The sequence below is a fragment of the Enhydra lutris genome, unplaced genomic scaffold, assembly GCF_002288905.1.
Source record: "Enhydra lutris kenyoni isolate GAN:26980312 unplaced genomic scaffold, ASM228890v2 scaffoldscaffold47, whole genome shotgun sequence".
In the NCBI taxonomy this organism is placed as follows: Eukaryota; Metazoa; Chordata; class Mammalia; order Carnivora; family Mustelidae; genus Enhydra; species Enhydra lutris.
Window position 1 is genome coordinate 14,037,887 of NW_019154131.1, and position 22,990 is coordinate 14,060,876.

Genomic DNA, 22,990 nt, shown 5'->3' on the forward strand with positions numbered 1-22,990 from the left:
TTTTTTTTTTTTTTTTTTTTTTTTTTTTTTTTTTTTTTTTTCAGTTAATTTCCCCCAAAATGTTTTTGTTTTTTAGCCTCAAATACTCCTATTCCACTTGGTAACATTTTTTCATGTTAAGTTTATCACACTTGTCCTCTTTAAACATTTAAAACAATTAGGACATTCTGTCATTCATTACTAAAGTTTCCAGTTGACATAGAAGTCAATTTACAGGGGCGCCTGGGTGGCTCAGTGGGTTAAAGCCTCTGTCTTCAGCTCAGGTCATGATCCCAGGGTCCTGGGATCCAGCCCTGCATTGGTCTCTCTGCTCCACCAGAGCCTGCTTCCCCCTCTCTCTCTGCCTCCCTGTCTGCCTACTTATGATCTCTCTGTGTCAAATAAATAAATAAAACCTTTTTTTAAAAAAGAGTCAATTTACACACCTTTACCTTACAAATAGTGAATAAGAAGAGGTACATTCTGTATAATCTGCAATGAATGTAATGAGAAAAAGTACATTTACAGCAATGAAGTAGCCCTCTACCATCATTTTAATCCCATCACATAGGAGGCAAAAAAAAAAAAAAAAATTCCAATACTTAAGTATTTGCTAAAGATGATCCATGGCCCTTGAGAATATGTCTGTGTGGACACATACCTCCTATATCTACAAAGATAGGTATGTCCATATGTGTATCATCAGTATGACTGGAAAGATCACAAACATACAACCATAAAATATGATAAAAGCACTAAGTGAGGGACGCCTGGGTGGCTCGGTTGAGCAGCTGCCTTCGGCTCAGGTCATGATCCCAGCGTCCTGGGATCGAGTCCCACATCGGGCTCCTTGTTCTGTGGGGAGCCTGCTTCTCCCTCTGCCTCTGCCTGCCACTCTGTCTGCCTGTGCTCTCTCTCTCTCTCTCTGACAAATAAATAAAAATCTTTAAAAAAATAAATAAATAAAAGCACTAAGTGAAAAACACTAAATGAATAAAAGATAAACTACTGATTTTAGAGAAGGGCTAAATCCATGGATATGGAAGGGACAGATTAGGACTTCAACATGGAAGTGACATTTGGTCTGAACCCTAAAGGACAGCTATAATTGTGAATTAAATTTTCTAAAGAACCACACTTAAAAGTAGTTCAGTAAAAAAAATGGGAAACAATAGTGGAAGGGAAATAGAGGAATCTACATAGGGAGATTATATGCCTTTAAATTTTAACTCTATTCTGGAATTAGCAATAAACGATTAATGGAATTTTAAACTAAGTGATCCTAAGTGTCCTAAAGTCAAAAAGGTAGCTATGCAGGCAATACTGGAGAGGGAAGAGCCTGAAGGTAGTTAGGTCATAATCACAATGGTTTAGGAGAAAATGATAAATCGGAGTTATTTTTGTTAATACTCCTGGCATATAAAGGACAGGAAAGAATGCCAAAACTCCCAGCCTATTCCAGGTATGACTTAACAGTATGATTTTTATAAATCCATACTGTCCAGAGACATTTTGATCTTTTGATTCTCAGTAATTAAGGGCCTCCCACCCTTACTGGTGAACTTGAACTATCTTATCAATTAACCTCTAAAGCAGTACATATATAATAATACACTTGCTTCTTTAAGGTACCCCAACGGTAAATGTGACTTCTATATTCCCCAGCAGTGCTTCTCAATCTTATTACTGAACTTAAGAATTATCAGGGAAGCATATTTAAATATAGATTCTTTTTTTTTTTTTTAAGATTTTATTTATTTACTTGACAGAGACAGAGATCACAAGTAGTCAGAGACGCAGGCAGAGAGAGAGGAGGAAGCAGGCTCCCCGCTGAGCAGAGAGCCCGATGTGGGGCTCGATCCCAGGACCCTGAGATCATGACCTGAGCCGAAGGCAGAGGCTTAACCCACTGAGCCACCCAGGTGCCCCTAAATATAGATTCTTAATCCCCATTTTAGACTTACAGAATCTACAGCTTTTAGGATGTATCCCAGATTATCCCTTGAGTCCACCCTAGACATGTCACTTAAGCTCCCTAGCTTCAGTATCATTGTCCGTAAAATAGGTAGAATAACCACTGCCTTAAAGTTATGACAATTAAATGAAACAGTATGTATTAAATGTCTAGAAATGGCCCTGGCACATTGTGGATGTTAAAAGCCCTACCTCCTCCCTAATACATTAATTTTGGATTTACAGGTTAGTGGGCTTTCTTAAGGCAGACTGGAGGATAGTTTCCCAGTAGATCTATAGTTGTTGATTTGTTGTATTAATAACAGGAATATAGCACCTTAGAAGAAACTGCTCTTCTTTCTTTTCGCCTGCAATTAAGGGAGTTGTATGTGCTTTTCTGCTCTTTTCTCTCAAAAAGACTGACCTTCAAACTGATCAAACAACTTAGCAAAAGCCCAAAATGAGTGAAAAAAGATGAACAATTGAGCCCATCCACCTCCAATACTCTCCCCTTCAACTTTTGCCTCCTCCTGACCAGTTTCTTGACAAATGGACAAGGTTTTGATGGTTAAGAATTGGGGTACCGTTAAGTGCTATCACCTTTCCAGTGCACGCTCATTGCTCCTGGTTCACAAAGGCATGTATACACTTGCATGGTAGAGATGAGCCATTTTCTCAGCCAGGGGTCACGACAGAGTGAGGCAAGTTACTGTATGAGAGGTCTCACCTCTGTCTCCCATTCAGTCCACAAGGTCAACAGGAGGCCAACTCCTGTGGCCATATCCTTTTATCCTGGCCTTTCAGTTACTTGTAGAAGGTCTTGTGGTATATTAAGGAAGGAAAACAGGGTCAAAGTCTTAGCTTCACCAATGACTTAACTGTGACACTGAGCAGGCACCCCGAATTCAGTTTTCTTAAGTTACTTTGAAGCTATGCATAGTCCGTGGTATACTGATGGTTTTTGAGAAGTAAAGTAAAACAATAAAAATTATCTGCTTTCCCTAAAAACCATGCCCCCCCAAATAAACCAACAACAGTAAACAGAGACTAACAAATTTTTAATTTACATTTTTTCCTGTTAAATTATAAAACTAGGGTTAAATTAAATTCTCAAAGTCTAAATTAGACTAAATATAAATCTGCTGTACAACCCATTGAATGGATTTATATTTTGACAGTGTTCCTTAAAAGTGTCTAGTCATTTTCCATCTTTTTCCTTTTTTCTAAATTCATTCTGCCCCAGTCTTCACTTACCATCACATACACTTTATTCCATCAAACATTTTCCAGGACCAACCTACTACTTAAACAATCATTATGCCTGTTTAGAGCTTTCCCAAACTTAAACTTTTCTCACCTTGACTACATATCCCAAGGTACTATTTTCTCACTTTTTTTGGTTAGTACTATAATGTTCCATAAAGAAACAATAAATGTTATGTATTTCCCTAAAATGAAAGATCAGTATTCAATGGTTATTATGTTAACCAGTTAATAAAAGTGTGTCAAAAACCACTCATGTTTGCTAATCAACTGAAATTATAACAAATTAAACTAATACTTTACTATTAATGCTTACAAATTATTCAAGGAATCAAAATGGCTTCACAAAACTTGGTATCTGCTTCCCAAATACTTCCCATTTTAACCCCAGACCCATTCAAGGAGACAATCCAAACATAACTTTTCTTTACCTAAAAACTATTGTTTGCTAAATAAAAGACATTATTTAGGATTTTTTAGACCTTGAAAAAGAGTTATACTTCCAACGTGTATTTAAATTATAAATCCGTTTTTAGCCTGTGACACTGCTTTAAATTTAGGTACATCATAGTTAAATTGACTGGGCTTCTGCTTCATCTCTTCTAAAGTCTGACGGAAATTCGTTTGCCTCAAGGCTCTTATTCAAGATTTCTTCTTCTGCAAAGGTGATTTTAAAAAAGAGAAAAGGATAATCAAACATTACAAAGAAAAAAATTAAATAGGACAGATTCCAAATAGCAAATTTCAGTCTTCGTAAGTAAAATGTTCACGTGCAAATAATTATGATGAAACTTACCATTATTCTCACTGAGGTACCTTTTCTCCAGAGAGTATCAAAACATCCCCCTTAGAATACTTCTCAATATAGCAGTGTCTAATTATTAACGAGCATACCAGAGTGACATATAACGAATCTATATCACCAGATCTATATTTACTCTAACATGCTTTATGAACAGAATTTTTTTTAAATCTCTATGATGAAAATTTTCAACATACAAAAATGAAGAGAATTATCATTAGCCCAATGTATCCATTAACCAGCTTCAATAATTAATACTGCTATGTGAACTATGTACCCCAAAAAGACATGTTGAACTTCTAACCCCAGTACCTCAGAATGTGGCCTTATTTGGAAAGAGGGCCATTAACAATATAATCCTTAGGATGAGTTCATTCTGGAGTAGGGTGGGCGCTTAAACCTCTCTATGACTAGTGGCCTTATAAAGAAGGCACAAAGACACACAAGAGAAGAAAGCCATGTGAAGATAGAGGCAGAGATTAGAGCCTTGCTACCACAAGCCAAGGAACACCCTGGGGCTACCAGAAGCTGGGAAAGCCAAGAAGGATCTTCCTCTGGTGGCTTCAGAAGACCACGGCCCTGCCAACACCTTGATTCTGGATTCCAGCCTTTGAACTTATTGTCTCCAGAGACAATTTCTGTTGTTTTAAGCTACCCAGTTTGTGGTACTTTGTATGGCAGCGCAAGGAAACACACACTTACTAACCTTTTGTATTTTATCACCCACCCCCTCAAATTTATTTCAAAACAAATTACAGATATTATATTACTACAAGAATGATATTTGAGGGGTACCTGGGTGGCTCAGTGGGTTAAAGCCTCTGCCTTTGGCCCAGGTCATGATCCCAGCTTCCTGGGATCGAGCCCTGTATCAGGCTCTCTGCTCAGGGGGGAGCCTGCTTCCCCCTCTCTCTCTGCCTGCCTCTCTGCCTACTTGTGATCTCTGTCTGTCAAATGAATAAATAAAATCTTTTTTAAAAATGGTATTTGAGGGCGCCTGGGTGGCTCAGTGGGTTGAGCCGCTGCCTTCGGCTCAGGTCATGATCTCAGGGTCCTGGGATCGAGTCCCGCATCGGGCTCTCTGCTCAGCAGGGAGCCTGCTTCCCTCTCTCTCTCTGCCTGCCTCTCTGTCTACTTGTGATCTCTCTCTGTCAAATAAATAAATAAAATCTTTAAAAAAATAAAAATTAAAAAATAAAAAATAAAAAATGGTATTTGACATACATAATGTTACTCAACATTTTGAGAACCATCCTCCACTAGCCAAGATTTCGACAAGATTTACTTTTGATTGTATTATAAAAGCAATAGGTTTCAGGATTTTGGTTTTATTTTCCACCCTGTCCCAGACTAACTGTAAACTAACACCTGTCACTTGAGATTCGAAAGTACCCATAGACGTGAGATGTTCACTCTTCTCATGCTTGTCAAAGGAACAAAGAGAATGTTTTATCACATTAACAATGAAGACCATGCAGCATTCAATGCATACGACATTACAAGAGGTTGAGAGAAAAATTCAATAGATCAATATGCGCAGGTCTAGTTAAATCTTACCTTTTAAATTAGGTAGAAGTTCTCCAAGACTACATGGTATTGCAGTTTTCAATCTTTGTTCAACTGGAGAAAACTTAATTAGTGGTGAAAGAGACTGTTTTCTTTCACCCAGGGACATGCGTAAAGATGGTTTTGTATAGTCAACGTGCAAATCTTGAGTGCCCAAAAAGTCAAGCATATCATCTGTTTGCATGTTTGTGGCCACAGGGCTCAATTCTGGTTTGTGTCCTTCAAGTGTTTCAAGATTAGAAAGGTCACTTTCTTCCCTTTTCTTGGATAGAGATTTTTTCAGAGCCTCATATCTACGGCAAATAGCCTGTAAATTACAGTCTGATTCTGGAGTAGTTGGTCTTCCTCCCACAACACTATCTGGAAAAATGCCACTGTGCATAGGACTATTTGGCTCTAGTTTAAAATTGGCCTCTGTACTACTGGAACTATTAAGACTTAAGTTACCAACTTCTTCTGGAAGCGTTTCATGTAATATGCCAACATCAATATCCTTTAAGCTCCTAGAACTAGTTCCACTTGATAACTGAAAAGAGTCCCATAACATACTTTTATGCATGAAAGGTTCCTTGTAAGAAGCTTGCAAGTGGTCAATAGAAGACTCCTCCTCATTGCTACCCATCACAACTCTCCTATTACCTGGAGCAGGGGAGACTGTCTCTGGTTGGCTAGTTTCTAAAGGCTCGTTCTGTAACACTGCATGCTCCAAACCTTCCGTGCACCTTATTTTCTTACTTAACGAATCTGACTGATTTTGTGTCGATGGTCCACCTATGTAACTGGTCACCACATGTTTCTGAGGCACACACTTGAGGCAATCTGAAACAATGTTCTCTTCAGGTAAATGGAAATGGCTACAATGGGATGCAGTGCTTGCTGCAAGAGAGCTGGTCTTGCTAATTTCTCCTGGGTTATGCGACACAGGTAAGGATTCTGGCAATTCTTCTCTCTGTTCAGTATCCATCTGAATTGGTTCTGTACTTTCGTTATCTTCCATTTTGACAGCTTTTCTCCATGAGCTCCTGATTTCACTTACTAATTAAGGGGGGGGACACAACTCATTAATATTTCCAAACAGAGCATACAATTAAAATTTTCATTTCTAGTGCTCAACATAAAACTAGCGAGTCAGTATATGTTCCACAGATGTGCCCAATGGATGACAAGACTAAACAATAAACCAAAGACCAACAACATCAAAGAACTCCTTCTCCATCTGATCACAAATAACAAAAGCTTTCCCTGAAATGTGCATATACTTTCACACAGCACATACGAATTACAGGTATTAGAAAGATGTTTTCTCATCCATCTAAGCAGGGTTCAGCAAATTTTCTATAAAGGGCAGATAGTAATATTTTAAGCTTTGTAGGCCATTGGTCTGTGGTGATAACTGAACTGCGCCACTATAACGTGAAAGCAACCACAAACGATTATGTTGACAAATCAGCAAGGCTGTGTTCAATACAACTTTATTTACAAAAACACACAGGGCAAGCCAGATTTGGTTCAGAGCCTGGAGTCTGCTGACCACTGATCCAGGCTGTGGCAAGGTTCAACCTGAACTGAATCAATTTAACTTCAAATATGAATTCAGCCAGGATGATGTGCCATAAGGACAACGAAATCAGAATTTGGCCAACACAGATTATAGGTTATAAGAAAAAAGTACTGGGCAGTCTAGCTAGCTAGAGAGGGGTAGAAAAGATTTCTATATGCACAATTTTGGGCTGATGCCGCTAGCTGCTGACTGGAAGGAGAGAGCCTGGGTGCTCTACAAATGTTGAGCACCGGTCAGATGTGGAGGCAGAGGGTATTTTAAAAGTACTCAACTGGGGCGCCTGGGTGGCTCAGTGGGTTAAAGCCTCTGCCTTCGGCTCAGGTCATGACCTCGGCGTTCTGGGATCGAGCCCTGCATCAGGCTCTCTGCTCAGCAGAGAGCCTGCTTCCCCCTCCCTCTCTCTCTCTGTCTGCCTCTCTGTCTACTTGTAATCTGTCTGTCAAATGAATAAATAAAATATTAAAAATAAATAAATAAATAAAAGTACTCAACTGAAATAATTTCTAGGAAAGAGACAAGTAAAACAACAAAAACAAAACTGTGTAGTATCACAGCAAAATAACGCTGCTTACAAACTGCCGTATCAGTGAGAACACCCACATGTAATACTTCCGTAAAAGCCCTTACATCCAAGCAAATAAAGAGCCATTGCCACTAAACTGAAAGAGAAAAGAATTCTAAAGTGAGTTTCCAGAAGATCCGTCAAACCATGGTTCTAACAGTACTAATGTCTAAGTAATGTCTAAGAAGAAAATAAGCGATAGAAATCATTATTCACTTACTCAAATTTTCTGGCGTTCGGGGAATTTGGTTCCTTGTTAAGAATGGGTTAGACACTAAAGAATCAAATAGTTCCTCTAATTTTACTTCTCTTCCTTTAGAGGGCTGTGGTGAATCAGATAAAACGGCCCTTGCAACCTAAAACAGAAAAGGTAAAGCAAAAATTACCACATTCATTGGTAGAATGCAACAAAAGCCCTGATGAGAACAAATCAGCCCGATAGTCAGCAGCCCCTACCACAGCAGAGCACACAAAAAGTCACTCAGAACATAGCTGCCAGCCACTCTATATCATCTATCAAGGCACAATCCTACAAGGTGAAATTAAACCCAAAACTGTTCCCTCCCTTCTTATCTTAACTGGATATTCCTTCTTATCTTAACTGGATATTCCATATAAAGGGAAGGTAAAAATCTTTATACCTGAGAAGATTCAGAAATAATCCTGACTACACAGTGACCTAAGGTACTATCTGCCACATCTTTGAACTTGACAATTCTGTATCAGGTAAAGTGACTAGTTTTAAAGCAAGCAAAGTCTTAATTATATAAACCACTTGCACAGTAACACCTCTATTAACAAATGAAATACACTCTGACAACATACGTCTTTGCCAGCAACCTCATTATCAGATAATAAGTTAGTGAACAAGGCATAGGAATATATTCTAAACAGAGAAAGTATACAATATGAAAATAGTACTGTATATTAATTTCAATAAAACAGGGAAACAAAAAACATGCACATTAAAAACACTGCCCCAAGAGCCCTAAAAAATAAACATCCTACAATCATAATCAAATAGACCCCCACACACCCCCATGAAAAGAGAAGATTTCTTAGAATTCAAATACTAAATAATTCTTGTCACAAACATTATTAAAGAAAATTAATTTCACTTTATTTTCAGAGCTTTATGAGATTTTATGACTCTCCTTTTCCATCCCATCCCATTCTGCTGCTAATATAAATTCTTTTCATTGAAAATGTCTTTCCTTCCATATCAGGTAAGAAAAACAGACTGATCATCCTTTATGTGGAGTCCATCAACCAACAAAGAGAAATAATATAAACCTGAAAGATTTTAAAGTATTTACAGACCATGAAACGGTTCAACCTCCTAATGTTACAAATAAGAACATGACTAGACATCCAGCTCTCTTATTTGGACATTGTTCACTTTCTTTGATCAAGACTGAGATAAAGGAGGAAACTCCAATACCTGAATCAATATGCACTAAACCAAATTTTTCTTTCAGTCTCTCAGCAATATAAAGTAGCTGATTTATTTTCAGGCTCCTTATCCAAAATCAAACAATGCTATGGGATGTTGTGGGAAACATAATAAAAATAACATCATTTGAGAATCTGTGTAAACTTCTGCAGTAAATAGTACAATATTATTATCAACCAATAGTAGCATTATGTAGACAAATGCAAAGTCACTTGTCAGGAAAACTAAGGTCATGAACTTTGCTGCATTTAATGACTTCTTAAAATATTTAGAAAGCAGAAGGATAAACACTACGCCTAGTGATAATACGATATTGCATATAGTTTTATATTCAAATAAATTAATATTCAAAAAAAAGAGGAAGCTTAAGTAAGCAACAGCAACATGCAGATTATTTTTTTAAAGCAGATTATTTTGATGGAGTATAATCACTGGATGTATTTATCCAACAATTCATGTAATGGTTCATTCCAAAAACACCATACCTGTGTTATTTTTATACTTTCGGAGGATGATATTTATAGAATGGGACATGGTTTCTAAACCATGGATATAATCTTAAATAAGTTTATATTAAATCTATTTCTACTTTTTGGGAGAACCAATTCTGCTTTAACCAAAATTTTCATTATCTATGCCCTCCTTTCCCAAATTAACCCCAGTTATTCGATAATTAACTATAACTTCACTTATAATCTCAACCCCAATGAGAAAATAATAGATATTTCAGAGTACTTATTACAATCTTTTTCTAACCTCTTCTACCAGATGATCTTGCTCTTTTTGGAATATATCCCTATTTTTAGCTGGCAGAGACCCTGCAAATGCAGTATTCTCTGTACTCCTTGCAGTATTTGATGATAGAGAGTCTTTCACTTCAAATTTTGGTGTCTTCTTAGAAGGTGTTTCATTTCCTTCTCTAGGAGTTCTTATCTTCATGTCCTGAAGGAGGCAGACATGTAACATTAAAACTTTAAGGACTCTGGCTGATCTTCATTAGAGGCTCTTGAGTTATCACAAACCTATAAAGGCTATCATTATTGTGAAATCATATGTCCACTGGCAAAATTATATAATTCCAGTATTTCCATTTAGAAGCAACAGGACATATGTAAGTACAAATTAACTGGGACAGCGGCAAAAATAATATTTTAACATAAGTTAGTATCATTAGATTAAACATTATTTAAAAATATACCTTTTCAAGTAATCTAACACTGTTTCTATCTGATGATGAAACTGGCTGTGACAGGAAAGCTGCAGGTCTAAAAGGAAAAAAGATAATAAATCCAAGTTACGTACAAGAAAGAATTCCTTCACTTGCTAGATCTGAATAATCTAAAGAAACTGTCTGCCCCGTATCTGTCCGTTACGATTTCCCTCAATTCGTCCCGGTCATCGAAAGGCAGTTTATTCTAGGGAGGGATGGTGACAATCAGAGCAGCACTTCAGCCCCATTTGTGTATCAGCCTCCCAAACGGTAAACATTTTTCCTTAATCACTATATATTTTAAGTCAACAACATTTTTTATAAGGTTGAATGACTTCATGAACGCTCAAAAACTTGAGTACGCAGTAAACACAAATTCAACTAACAAGAATCACATTATTATATTATCCTTGGGCTTCAGATCACAGAATTTTACTGTAACAGAGACCTTAAAATTTTAATCTTTCATGTCCAAAATCAATTTATCTTGTGCTGAATCTTGCTATAGTGACAGCACATACATTAGTTACACTTACAGTCAAGTTATAATGTTGCTCAGTTTCAGTTTCCTGCATTCTACACATAGCATTCCTACCCTCTTACAATCTCTTGGTCCTTTGGATAAACAAAAAAACCTTACACATCAATTACAAAGTAACTTATTAAATTTTTAAAGCTGTCAAAGCAATAACTTCTTCTTCATCTTCAAAGAGCTTTCAAATTCAATCACAGATGGGGTCTGCTCACTGGTCAAAGCTTTTCTACTTTATTACCACAGAGAACACTTTCAGTATCAAGCATGTTGGTGCTCTGCTTTCTGTTAATAGCCAGAAGTACAAAATTAGTAGCTTTAAAACATCTCAAGTAACAGCAAATATGCTTTTTCAAACTTTTCAAATACGAGCTCCTTGGAATCATTATCTACCTTTCAAACATAATTCAAGACCACTGAAACTGCTTAAGGCTCAACTGTGCCTCGACAGGATATAATCTAGATGTCAAAGGAAAAAACTAATCATTTACTATGACTTTATCTTAATTTTTCCAAAAAGTAACATTAAAGTGATCCAAAAGCCCTCTGAAACACAGCTAGCAATCTAAGATGCCACTAGGATGCCAGCACCAGACTGTGAGCTCCTGGAGGACAAAGACTATGTCCTTCCTGACTATTGCCAGGAACTAACATAGCGCCTGGTACTTGGAAGTGCAATACCTGTTTGTAACTAACCAATGGATTGACTGAATCAATGAATAAAACGTCACTTGAGCATGAGGTTCTAGAAATAGACACCACCAAATTTTTCTATTTGGATCATTCTTACAGAGTCTCATAAAAGACAAAAGTGGAAACATATTCTCTCCCTTCCTCTCCTCCTTTTTTGAATTGGAAACATGCTATCAGCCCTGCTAACATCTCAATCCAAGCCAATTTTAAAGCAGCCCTGGCTCAATCACTTGCTATACGCTTGCTACGCCAAAACTGAGGCCCACAAAATCCTAGCACTGTAACAGATAAAGAGAGAGCGTGTTGCTCCCATTATGGCAATTTATCCTAAGGAAAGAGTACATCCAAAGGAAAGTAATTAAAGACATGCTTTTTATAGTAGTAAAAAAAACTGAGGAAAATCTAAAAGTCTAAAATAAATGTTACAAAGTCATTATAAGTAAAAAATCAGTAAAATAACGTTAACATACAGAAACGACCAAAAAACTGTACTTACAGATATTAATGTTTAGAAAATTCTGAATGTATTAAATTTGTTTGTACATAAATCCCAAAAAAACAACTTGCAAAAAAAGTCCAATAAGTGATTTGTTAGAAATTTTAGCTAATTATTCTTCATTTTATTTCATTGTTACAATATATCTACAATTAACAAAGATATAAGGGAAATTATAAGAGAGAGAGAGGCAATGAGACGTCCATTTCTAAGACGAAGGATATTTAGTTGGCATGCAAGCAAGATCATACTGCCCTATATCTGAAATGCAATAAAGGAGAACTGTAGAGGTTAAAAGTCTAGAACTGTACTGCCACCACTAGAAATATCATGAAACCCTCCCTTTCAGAAATCACTGCAAAGAAAGGTTGAGCCCAGAGTGTACAACAAAGGTACCACCAATCACTGAATTCTGGTTTTAAGTATGGTAAAGCTTCCATCAGCTCACTCAGATCAAAAACAGCCATGAGACTTATGGAGAAAACTACTTCTATTTTGGTATCTGTGGGTGACAACTGTATTAAAGGGCTAATAACAGGGGCGCCTGGGTGGTTCAGTGGGTTAAGCCTCTGCCTTCGGCTCTGGTCAGGATCTCAGGGTCCTGGGATCGAGCCCCACATCGGGAATCTCTGCTCAGCGGGGAGTCTGCTCCCCACCCCCCTCTCTGCCTGCCTCTCTGCCTGCTTGTGATCTCTGTCGAATAAATAAATAAATAAATAAATAAATAAATAAATAAATAAAAATCTTCTAAAAGGGGGGGCTAATAACACACAGTAATTACCCTAAAAATTACACTATTTCCATGTTTTTTAATTGAATAGCTGTTATTGATCATATCCACATATGAATTTCCAAATTAACTATACTGGTACTGACATTAAGATGATGCCATACAAACAACAGCTGAACTATACATTAAAAAAGGATACTATTTTAAGTACAGTCTACTTGCACTACACATTACTAATAAAACATTTTATTACAAAACAGCTTTACTGTAAAGAATTCTGAGCAACAAGCTTTCCACATGACTCAATTCTTCACCTTCCTTCTGTTTTGCTATCAAGTGCAAATAATCGTTCGTATCCCATTGAGCTTTTATTTGTCCCTCACCACCAACACCCTTCCTCTTCACTTCCCCCCTTCAATACCCCAAACCTATAACTAAAGTACCAGAAGATAATTAAAAGATCTAAAGGCCTGGAAGAGTATAAGTCTGGAATCAAAGTATATTTAATATAACCTCTTTTTCCTATAAGAAGAAAATTCCATCTGAACTAAATTCTTAGGGGCTAAGTGTCTGGCTCCTATAGAATTCTGATAGTATATCTTAGTACAAAATTCTACTTCAAGAAAGAATCTTGAAGATGAATGGAGTTCATAAATAAAATCTGATCTATGAATCAATCTACTACCTCCATCAACAAACCTGAACCAAATATTTCATTTGCTCTCTCAAGGAAAGACAAACCAAAAACACAACTGAGACTGGGAAGCATCAACTATTCCCCTCAGGATGCTTTAAGAACAGTGATAAGAGAGTCAAACAGTGAAGCCCAGTAACTTGACTATCTCTTCAATGTCAAGGCTTCACAATAGATTTCTTTCTTTTTTTTTTTTTTTAAGGTACTCTGAAAATCAACATCACATCCAGATCTAAGAATAAAAATACATATTCCACATGTAATCCTGACCTCCATAAATCAGAAAATTACTACACAGAAAACTGCCAATAGCTCAATTTTTTTTTTAAAGATTTTATTTATTTACTGGTCAGAGAGAGAGAGAAAGAGCGAGCGCATATAAGTAGGGGAAGCAACAGGCAGAGGGAGAAACAGGTTCCCCGCTGAGCAAAGAGCCCAAAATGGGACTTGACCCCAGCTCCCTGTGATCATGACCTGAGCCAAAGGCAGATACTTACCCAACTGAGCCACCCAGGCATCCCACCAATAGCTTGATTTCACATCTAAATTTTGACTCTTGTTATGCTGTTTGAACTTAACTAAATAAGAGTATACAGAATGACGAGAACGTCAATTCATTTAAAATTTATAATTTTCATTTAGAATTATCCTAAGCAATTTGTTTCCATATCTGTGCTTCAATTACATGGGGAAGCTGGACTAAAAGACCCCTATTTAGGTCAAAGGGTAGTCAGAATAAAAAATAATAAAACACCTATACAGTATGTCTGGGATTTTGTTGTTGGTGGTGGTGGTGTTGTTGTTTTAAGATTTTATTTATTTATTTGACAGACAAAGATCACAAGAAGGCAGAGAGGCAGGCAGAGCGGGGGCGGGGGGTAGGGGGAGCAGGGAGCCCGATGCAGGGCTTGATCCCAGGACCCTGAGATCATGACCTGAGTCGAAGGCAGAGGCTTTAACCCACTGAGCCACCCAGATGCCCCTACAGGATGTCTGTTTTTGATTGCTTCTTAATAATTCTTAGTTTCAAAAAAGAATACATATATTCCCCAGGTGGATTATATACATTTCGAGATTTTGGCTTATATAATCTGGCATCTGTTTAAAGAGCCAAAATAGGAAAATTAATAAAGAAAACAGGCAATAAAGAAAATAATACTCCTGAAGGATATTATAATAAACCAAGGTTTAGTTTTTTCATCTGTTAAACTTCTGAATTGGGTTGAATCAGAAGTCCTCCCATTCTTTTTTTCTTTAAAGCATGGAATTCAAAAAAAAAAAAAATAAAAAAAAATAAAGCATGGAATTCTTTTTATTAAATGGCATGTAAAACCCCCAACATATAATACAGATAAAAGAACTAGCTGCTCAGGCTGAAATGGGAAAGGGTCAGACCAGTGATGGGCTAAATTAGATTAATCCACAGCATGAGAGGGCGCTGCAGAACAGTCTGAAAACTAGGAGACTAGTTGATCTCAAAAGCTCTTAACTCTTGGATTGTCAAAGCCACAAGTGGTTTCAAGGAAGTTCACAGACACAAAAAGGCAAAAATTCCCAAGCTTGCATTAGATAATTTCCATACGTGCTTTTTTCCCCTTCAAATATTAGATAATCCCCTATGAATCCCAACATTTAGACAAACAAGAGAAGGGGGACAAATGCCTATGTATCAAAAATGTTCAATCTTTCCTGAAAATGTGGATCCACGGTGGAAAAATATTCTCTGGTTATGAGAAGACAATTACAGATGACCCCATAGTAGAGAAGCATGGCAATTAGATGAAGATGAAACTAAATTAATGAAAAAGGCAAACAGTCAATATGAAGATCACATTTGTTTTACCTGTTGCCTAGATCATGTACAGTTCCCGATGTATTACTGGCTCTCATGCAATCATTTTCTTGGTCGTGTTGCTTAGGTGTATCTAAAGGAAAATAAACATTAATTACTCTTTAATTATGGTTATATATTCTAATATCCAGGTATCTCTTGAAATTCTAGAAAAACTTCTGAACAGAAGAAAAAGAGAAAAATAAGACTAATATAAATGCTAACAGAAAAAGACTATTCAGCAGCTCTTTCTACCCATCAGTCCTGTCCCCATGCTTTAATAAAATAAATAAAATTTTAAAAAAATAAATAAAAATAAAGACTACTCAATGGGACACCTGAGTGGCTCAGTCAGTTAAGTGTCTGCTCAGGTCATGATCCCAGGGTCCTGGGATCAAGTCCCACATCAGGCTCCTTGCTCAGCGCGGAACCCGCCTCTCCCTCTTCCTGCCACGCCCCCTGTTTGTGTGCGCTCTCTCTCTCTCTCTCTCTGACAAAGAAATAAATAGTATCTTTAAAATAGAAAAAAAAGGAAAAGACAATTATTCAACTGTTAAGTATACAAATAGGACAGATAGAGAGTATCTAGAATAAACTCATAAAAAGAGTGGCAGGTTAGAGAGCTGAAATAAACAACTCTAAAATTTGTATGGAACCAGAAAAGACCTCTAATAGCCAAAGGAATGTTGAAAGAGAAAACCAAAGCTGGAGGCATCACAATTTCAGACTTTAAGCTGTATTACAAAGCTGTAATCATCAAGACAGTACAATACTGGCACAAAAACAGACACACAGATCAATGGAACAGAGAACCCAGAAAGGGACCAACTAACCTTCAACAAAGCAGGAAAGAATATCCAATGGAAAAAAAGACAGTCTCTTTAACAAAGGGTGTTGAGAAAATTGGACAGCCATATGTACAAGAATGAAATAGGACCATTTTCTTATACTATACACAAGAACAGATTCAAAATAGATGAAAGACCTAAATGTGAGACAGAAATCCATCAAAGTCATAGAGAACACAAACGGCAACCTCTGTGACCTCGGCTGCAGCAACTTCTTGCTAGACACGTCTCCAAAGGCAAGGGAAACAAAGGCAAAAATGAACTACTGGGACTTCATCAAGAAAAAAAGCTTTTTGCATAGCAAAAGAAACAACAAAACCAAAAGGCAACCTATGGAATGGGAGAAGAAATTTGTAAATGTCTTATCAAATAAAGGGCTGATATCCAAAATCTATAAAGAACTTATCAAACTCAACACCCAAAGGACCAATAATCCAATCAAAGAAATGGACATGAATAGACATTTCTCCAAAGAAGACATACAAATGGTCAACAGACACATGAAAAAGTGCTCAACATCACTCGACATCAGGAAAATACAAATCAAAACCACAATGATACCACCTCACACCAGTCAGAATGGCTAAAATTATCAAGTCAGTAAACGACAGATGCTGGGGAGGATGCAGAGAAAGGGGAACCCTCTTACGCTGTTAAAGGGAATGAAATCTGCTGCAGCCACTCTGGAAAATAGTACACAGGTTCCTCAAAAAGCTGAAAATAGAGCTACCCTAAAGCCCCAGCAATTGCACTACTAGGAATTTATCCCAAAGATACAAATGTAGTGATCTGCTCTGCCAACATTTATGGCAACAATGTCCACAACAGCCAAACTATGCAAAGAGCCCAGATGTCCACTGACAGATGAGTGGATAAAGAGGTGGTATATATATACAACAGAATATTAAGCAGCCATCAAAAAACTGAAATCTTGCCATTTGTAAATGACATGGGTATCATGCTATGCAAAATAAGTCAATCGTAGAAAGACAATTATTATATGATCTCACTGATATGTGGAATTTTAGAAACAAAACAAGATCATGAGGAAGAGTGAAAAAAAAAAACCAAGACAAAATCAGAGAGGGAGACAAACCGAAAGAGACTCTTTTTTTTTTTTAAGTTTGTTTTTTTTTTTTTTAAGATTTTATTTATTTATTTATTTGACAGGTAGAGATCACAAGGAGGCAGAGAGGCAGGCAGAGAGAGAGAGAGGAAAGCAGGCTCCCTGCTGAGCAGAGAACCCCATGCGGGACTCGATCCCAGGACCCCGAGATCATGACCTGAGCCGAAGGCAGCGGCTTAACCCACTGAGCCACCCAGGCGCCCCCGAAAGAAACTCTTAATGAAAGGAAATAAGGGGCGCCTTGTTGGCTCAGTTAGTTAAGTGTCTGCCTTTGGGTCAAGTCATAATCCCAGGGTCCTGGGATCTAGCACTACACTGGACTCCCAGCTCAACCAGGAGCCTGCTTCTCCCTCCCCTTCTGCTGCTTCCCACACTTGTGTTCTCTTGCTGTCAAATAAATAAATAAAATCTTTAAAAAAATATATTAAAATAAACAAAGGAAACAAACAGAGTTGTTGGGGGGGATGGGGCTGGAGAGATGGGGTCACTGGGTGATGGACATTAAGGAGGGCACATATTGATATAATGAGCACTGAGTTTTATATGCAACTGATGAGTCACTAAATTCTACCTCTGAAACTAATAATACACTCTATGTTAACTCAACCGAAATAAAAAAATTTTTTCAAATGATAGGTTTATACTAAACCAAATTTCAAAAAAAGTGCCAGTCTGTAGTTCTCCAATATGATATAGTCTTGCTTCTTGTTTTGGTACACTGATCATGCAATTACCACATAAATCAGCAAGGCCAGGGGTGCCTCGGTAGCCAGCTCAGTTGTTAAGCATCTGCCTTTAGCTCAGGTCATGATCCCAGAGTCCTGGGATCAAGCCGTGCTTCAGGCTCCCTACTCGGCAGGGGTCCTGCTTCTCCCTCTCCCACTCCCCATTTTGTGTTCCCTCTCTCACTGTCTCTGTCAAATAATCTTAAAAAAAAAAAAAATCTAAAAAAAAAATCCTAAGGGGCACTTCAGTGGCTCAGTGGGTTAAAGCCTCTGCCTTCAGCTCAGGTGATGGTCCCAGGATCCTGGGATTAAGCCCCGCATCAGGCTCCCTACTAAGGAGGGAGCCTGCTTCCCCCTCTCTCTCTGCCTGTGTCTCTGCCTACTTGTGATCTCTGTCAAGTAAACAAATAAAATCTTTAAAAAAATCTCTAAAAAAACTTAAAATCTTTAAAAAAAAACTTAAAAAAAATTAGCAATGCCAAAAAAATTATACTATTTAGCATATTTCAGCTCAGCATCTACATCAGTCAATTTATTTATTCCTCAACGCATCAATAATCATGTGCCACTGCTATACTAACAAGGACAAAGAAAGAAAAGGTAGAGACCTGGCTTCAAGGAGTCAGTCTAGGAAAAAGACTACTGAGGAGTAGAGAATGATGGCATGCTGCTATAGTATTAGGAGAGAAATATGCACAGAAATTCAAGGAGACAGAAAGGCACCTGGCCTAGGGATGGGGAATGTGATGAGGACATAAAGGTACTGGGAGAAGAGGGTACAAGTTCAGTGTGGTATAGCATAGGGTATATCTGAGTGGAAGCATGGAAGGAAACAAGATTGGTGCAGAAAGCCATGGCTCCATTACAGAGTATTTGCTATTCCAGGAACTCCTCTTCTTTTAACATGTTAGCTTCTGAAAGACTGTCCCTATATATACATGTGTCCAAAGTGTTACTGTATAAGAATCCATGTGCGTGGGGCACGTGGGAGGCTCAGTGGGTTAAGCCTCTGTCTTGGGCTCAGGTCATGATCTCAGGGTCCTGGGATGGAGCTCCACATTGGGCTCACTGCTCAGCGGGGAGCCTGCTTCTCCCTCTCTCCCTGCCTGCCTCTCTGCCTACTTGTGATCTCTGTCTGTCAAATAAATAAAATCTTAAAAAAAAAAAAAAACCCAATGTGTGAACTTCTCCTTTTAATCCACCATAACAGGGGCGCTTGGGTGGTTCAGTGGGTTAAGCCGCTGCCTTCGGCTCAGGTCATGATCCCAGGGTCCTGGGATGGAGTCCCACGTCGGGCTCTCTGCTCGGCGGGGATCCTGCTTCCCTTCCTCTCTCTCTGCTTGCCTCTCTGCCTACTTGTGATCTCTCGCTGTCAAATAAATAAATAAAATCTTTAAAAAAAAATAAAAGATTTTATTTATTTATTTGACAGCGAGAGATCACAAGTAGGCAGAGAGGCAGGCAGAGAGAGAGAGAGAGAGAGAGGGAAGCAGGCTCCCCGCCGAGCAGAGAGCCCGACGTGGGACTCGATCCCAGGACCCTGAGATCATGACCTGAGCCGAAGGCAGCGGCTTAACCCACTGAGCCACCCAGGCGCCCCAAATAAATAAAATCTTAAAAAAAAAAAAAAAGATTTTATTAATCCACCATAACAGTATGTTGTATTATGACCATTTTCAGTATCCTCTGCTTTTGCACCTACTAATGATGATGGGATTACTGATATTCATAAAACATTCTAAAAATGAACACAAATACAAGAATTGTATCACAAAACTAGTAGACAACAATAAACTAATTAGGAACAACATAAACACTACTTGCTGGTGGTAGGCAAAGATAAGGCACATTTCTTCCCCTTGAAGGTGCTAGAAAGCCATCGTAGTACACCAAGAGATGAAAAGGACCATATTTTCATATTTACACTACAGAAGGATCACTGATAACCATCTGCAACACAGAATAGGTAGAATATGGAGGCAGAGTAGCTAGTTAGAACACAATTAAAGGCAAGAAATAGAAAACCAAACTACAGCACTTAAGATGTGAAGAGAACAGAGGGGACGGACACAACAAGGTAATGAGGTTAAAACAAAACTGAACTCACCAGAACAAAGCAAACCAAGCTGCAGTAGACAATGACTCCTACCATAAATACACTAGAACTGCAAAATAAAATGTAAGAAAAAGAAAGGAATACCCAGAAGCGCAAATAAAAATCATCACATGCCTGGACTAAAGATGGAAAGAATTTAAGCTCAAACTGAGACATAAAGGCTAAATGGCAGGCTCCGGGGCTGAACAATGGAGATTTAATGCCTGCATAACAAGAAACATGATCTCGGGCCTCTCAGCCTCCAATCTGAGAAACTGCCGTAAGGCCAGAACATTGCAAAGGCTGCTCAGCCCCTGAAAAGATTATAAAAATTCTGCCAGCTTAACCAGGGAAGTAACAGGGAAGCCTGCTATCTACCTGGAGTCCTGGGTTTAAAAGAAAAAAAAGGGGGGCGGGGGGAGAAATTTTAAATCTACCTAGCCTACTCAAAGGGAGGTATGAAATCCAAAATTATATTGGCTACTTGTGGGAATCCAAAACTAAAGACATTAACTGCCTAGTTCAAGGGAAATACCAGACACCCTACGCCACCGTGCAGAGACCATTCTACAACCCAGGGCCCAGGTGACTCCTTCAGAGGTGGGTCCACTGAAGTTGAGGTCACAATCCAAAAAAAAAAAAAAAAATTTTTTTTTAAATTTTATTTTTAAGTAATCCCTTCACCCAACCATGGGGCTTGCATTCAAAACCCCAAGACCAAGAGTCACATGCTCTTCTGAATGAGCCAGCCAGGCAACCCCACAATCAAGTATTTTAATAGGAAACAAACGACTATGAAAATGAGCAGACAGGGGCATCTGGATGGCTCAGTCAGGTTAAGCATTTGCCTTCAGCTCGGATCCCAGGGTTCTAGAATCGAGCCCTACATTGGACTCCCTGCTCAGCAGAGAGCCTGCTTCTCCCTCTCCCTCTGCCTGCCACTCTGTCTGCTTGTGCTTTCTCCCTAGGTCAAATAAATAAATAATATTTAAGAAAAGAAAAAAAAAAGAAAATGAGTGGGCAGAACACACAGAAGCAGAAGTATCTGAAACACAGGGATATTTAAAAAATTGAATAAGATCAAATCAATACATTTAAAATATTTGGCAAAAAAACAAGAACCATAATGAAATAAGATGATATCATGAAATAGAACAGGCAATTTTTGAGAAAGAAGCAAATGAAAAGAAATGAAAAGCACATCCATGAAAGCCAAACACTAAATGGACATGTCAAAAAAGAGATTAAATACAACTAAAAAGATAATTAGTGAACCATAAGCCTAGAGCTACAAAGACATTATAAATACAAATGAGAAATTTAAGATACATGAAGGACTGAATCAGAAGTCCCAACAACAAGAGCTCCAGAAGGAAGCATCAAAAGAATGACTGAGACAGTGTTAGAAGAAATATTACTGAAGAAGTTTCAAAAATGTGAGCCTTTAAGTTAAATAAGCTCACACAGGCCCAAAATTTAAATAAAAATAAGTCCACATTTAGACACATCTAAATAATACAAAACTAAGTACAAGTCTTAAAAGCAACCAGAGATTAAAAATTACCTACAAAGGAATGACCATTGAACTGACAACAGAGGTCTCAGAAACAACAGAAGGCAGAAAACAACGCAATCATATCATTGATGTTGTAGGAAAATTGAGCTTTGGAGGTGCCTGGGTGGCTCAGTGGGTTAAGCCTCTGCCTTCAGCTCAGGTCATGATCTCAGGGTCCTGGGATCAAGCCCCGCGTCGGGCTCTCTGCTCAAGAGGGAGCCTGCTTTCCCCTCTCTGCCTGCTGCTCTGCCTACCTGTGATATCTCTCTCTCTCTGTCAAATAAATAAATAAAATCTTTAAAAAAAAAAAAAAAAGGAAAATTGAGCTTTGATCTAGAATTGTATATCCAGCCAAACTATCATTCAGAAATTAGTGAAAATAAAGACATTTTTCACAGGAAAACTAAGAGATTTTACTATCCAGGGTCCACCACAGAAAGAATTAAAGAATATACTTTGAGATAAACTTTTTTTTTTTCGTCTGCGGCCATAATACCCTGAACTTGCCCCATCTCGTCTGATCTTGTAAGCTAAGCAGGATCGGTCCTGGTTAGTACTTAGATGGGAGACCCCCTGGGAATACCAGGTGCTGTAGGCTTTAAAAACAAAAACAAGGGGCGCCTGGGTGGCTCAGTGGGTTAAGCCTCTGCCTTCAGCTCGAGTCATCATCTCAGGGACCTGGAATTGAGCCCTGTGTCGGGCTCTCTGCTCAGTGGGGAGCCTGCTTCCCCCTCTCTCTGCCTACTTGGGATCTCTCTGTCGAATAAATGAATAAAAATCTTAAGAACAAAAACAAAACTTTTTTTTCAAGATTTTATTTATTTGCGGCACCTGGGTGGCTCAGTCATTGGGCATCTGGCTTTGGCTTGGTCATGGTCCCACCAGGCATTGGGCTCCCTGCTGGGTGGGAAGCCTGCTTCTCCCTCTTTCACTCCCCCTGCTTGTATTCCCTCTCTCGCTATGTCTCTCTCTGTCAATAGATAGATAGATAGATAGATAGATAGATAGATTTTATTTATTTATTTGACAGGGGGAGAGAAAGAGTAAGGGAGAGCACAAGCAGAAGGAGCAACAGGCAGAGGGAGAAGGAGAAGCAGACTCCCCACTGACCAGGGAGCCAGACACAGGACTTTATCCCAGGATTCTGGAATCGTGAGGACAGATGAGCCGAAAACAGATGCTTAACCAACTGAGCCATCCAGGTGCCCCTTTAGACTTTTATTTAAAAGCCTTTATTTGGGCGCCTGGGTAACTCAGTGGTTAAAGCCTCTGCCTTCGGCTCAGGTCATGACCCCGGGGTCCTGGGAGCCCTCACA

General features: G+C 38.4%; 1 protein-coding gene across 2 annotated transcripts in view; it reads right to left on the reverse strand.

The window, feature by feature from the left end:
• Positions 1-1,933: 1,933 nt before the first annotated feature.
• The window catches only part of LOC111156627 (HAUS augmin like complex subunit 6), a 44,759-nt gene continuing 23,702 nt past the window's right edge, over positions 1,934-22,990 (reverse strand). For both annotated transcript variants that reach the window (XM_022517626.1, XM_022517625.1), the window contains exons 12-17: positions 15,338-15,419; positions 10,338-10,404; positions 9,896-10,081; positions 7,907-8,042; positions 5,555-6,598; positions 1,934-3,852 (exon numbers count right to left, since the gene is read on the reverse strand). In XM_022517626.1, the coding sequence (XP_022373334.1) occupies positions 3,767-3,852; positions 5,555-6,598; positions 7,907-8,042; positions 9,896-10,081; positions 10,338-10,404; positions 15,338-15,419 (1,601 nt within the window). In that variant the 3' untranslated portion in view covers positions 1,934-3,766. The remainder of the gene's footprint in view (positions 3,853-5,554; positions 6,599-7,906; positions 8,043-9,895; positions 10,082-10,337; positions 10,405-15,337; positions 15,420-22,990) is intronic.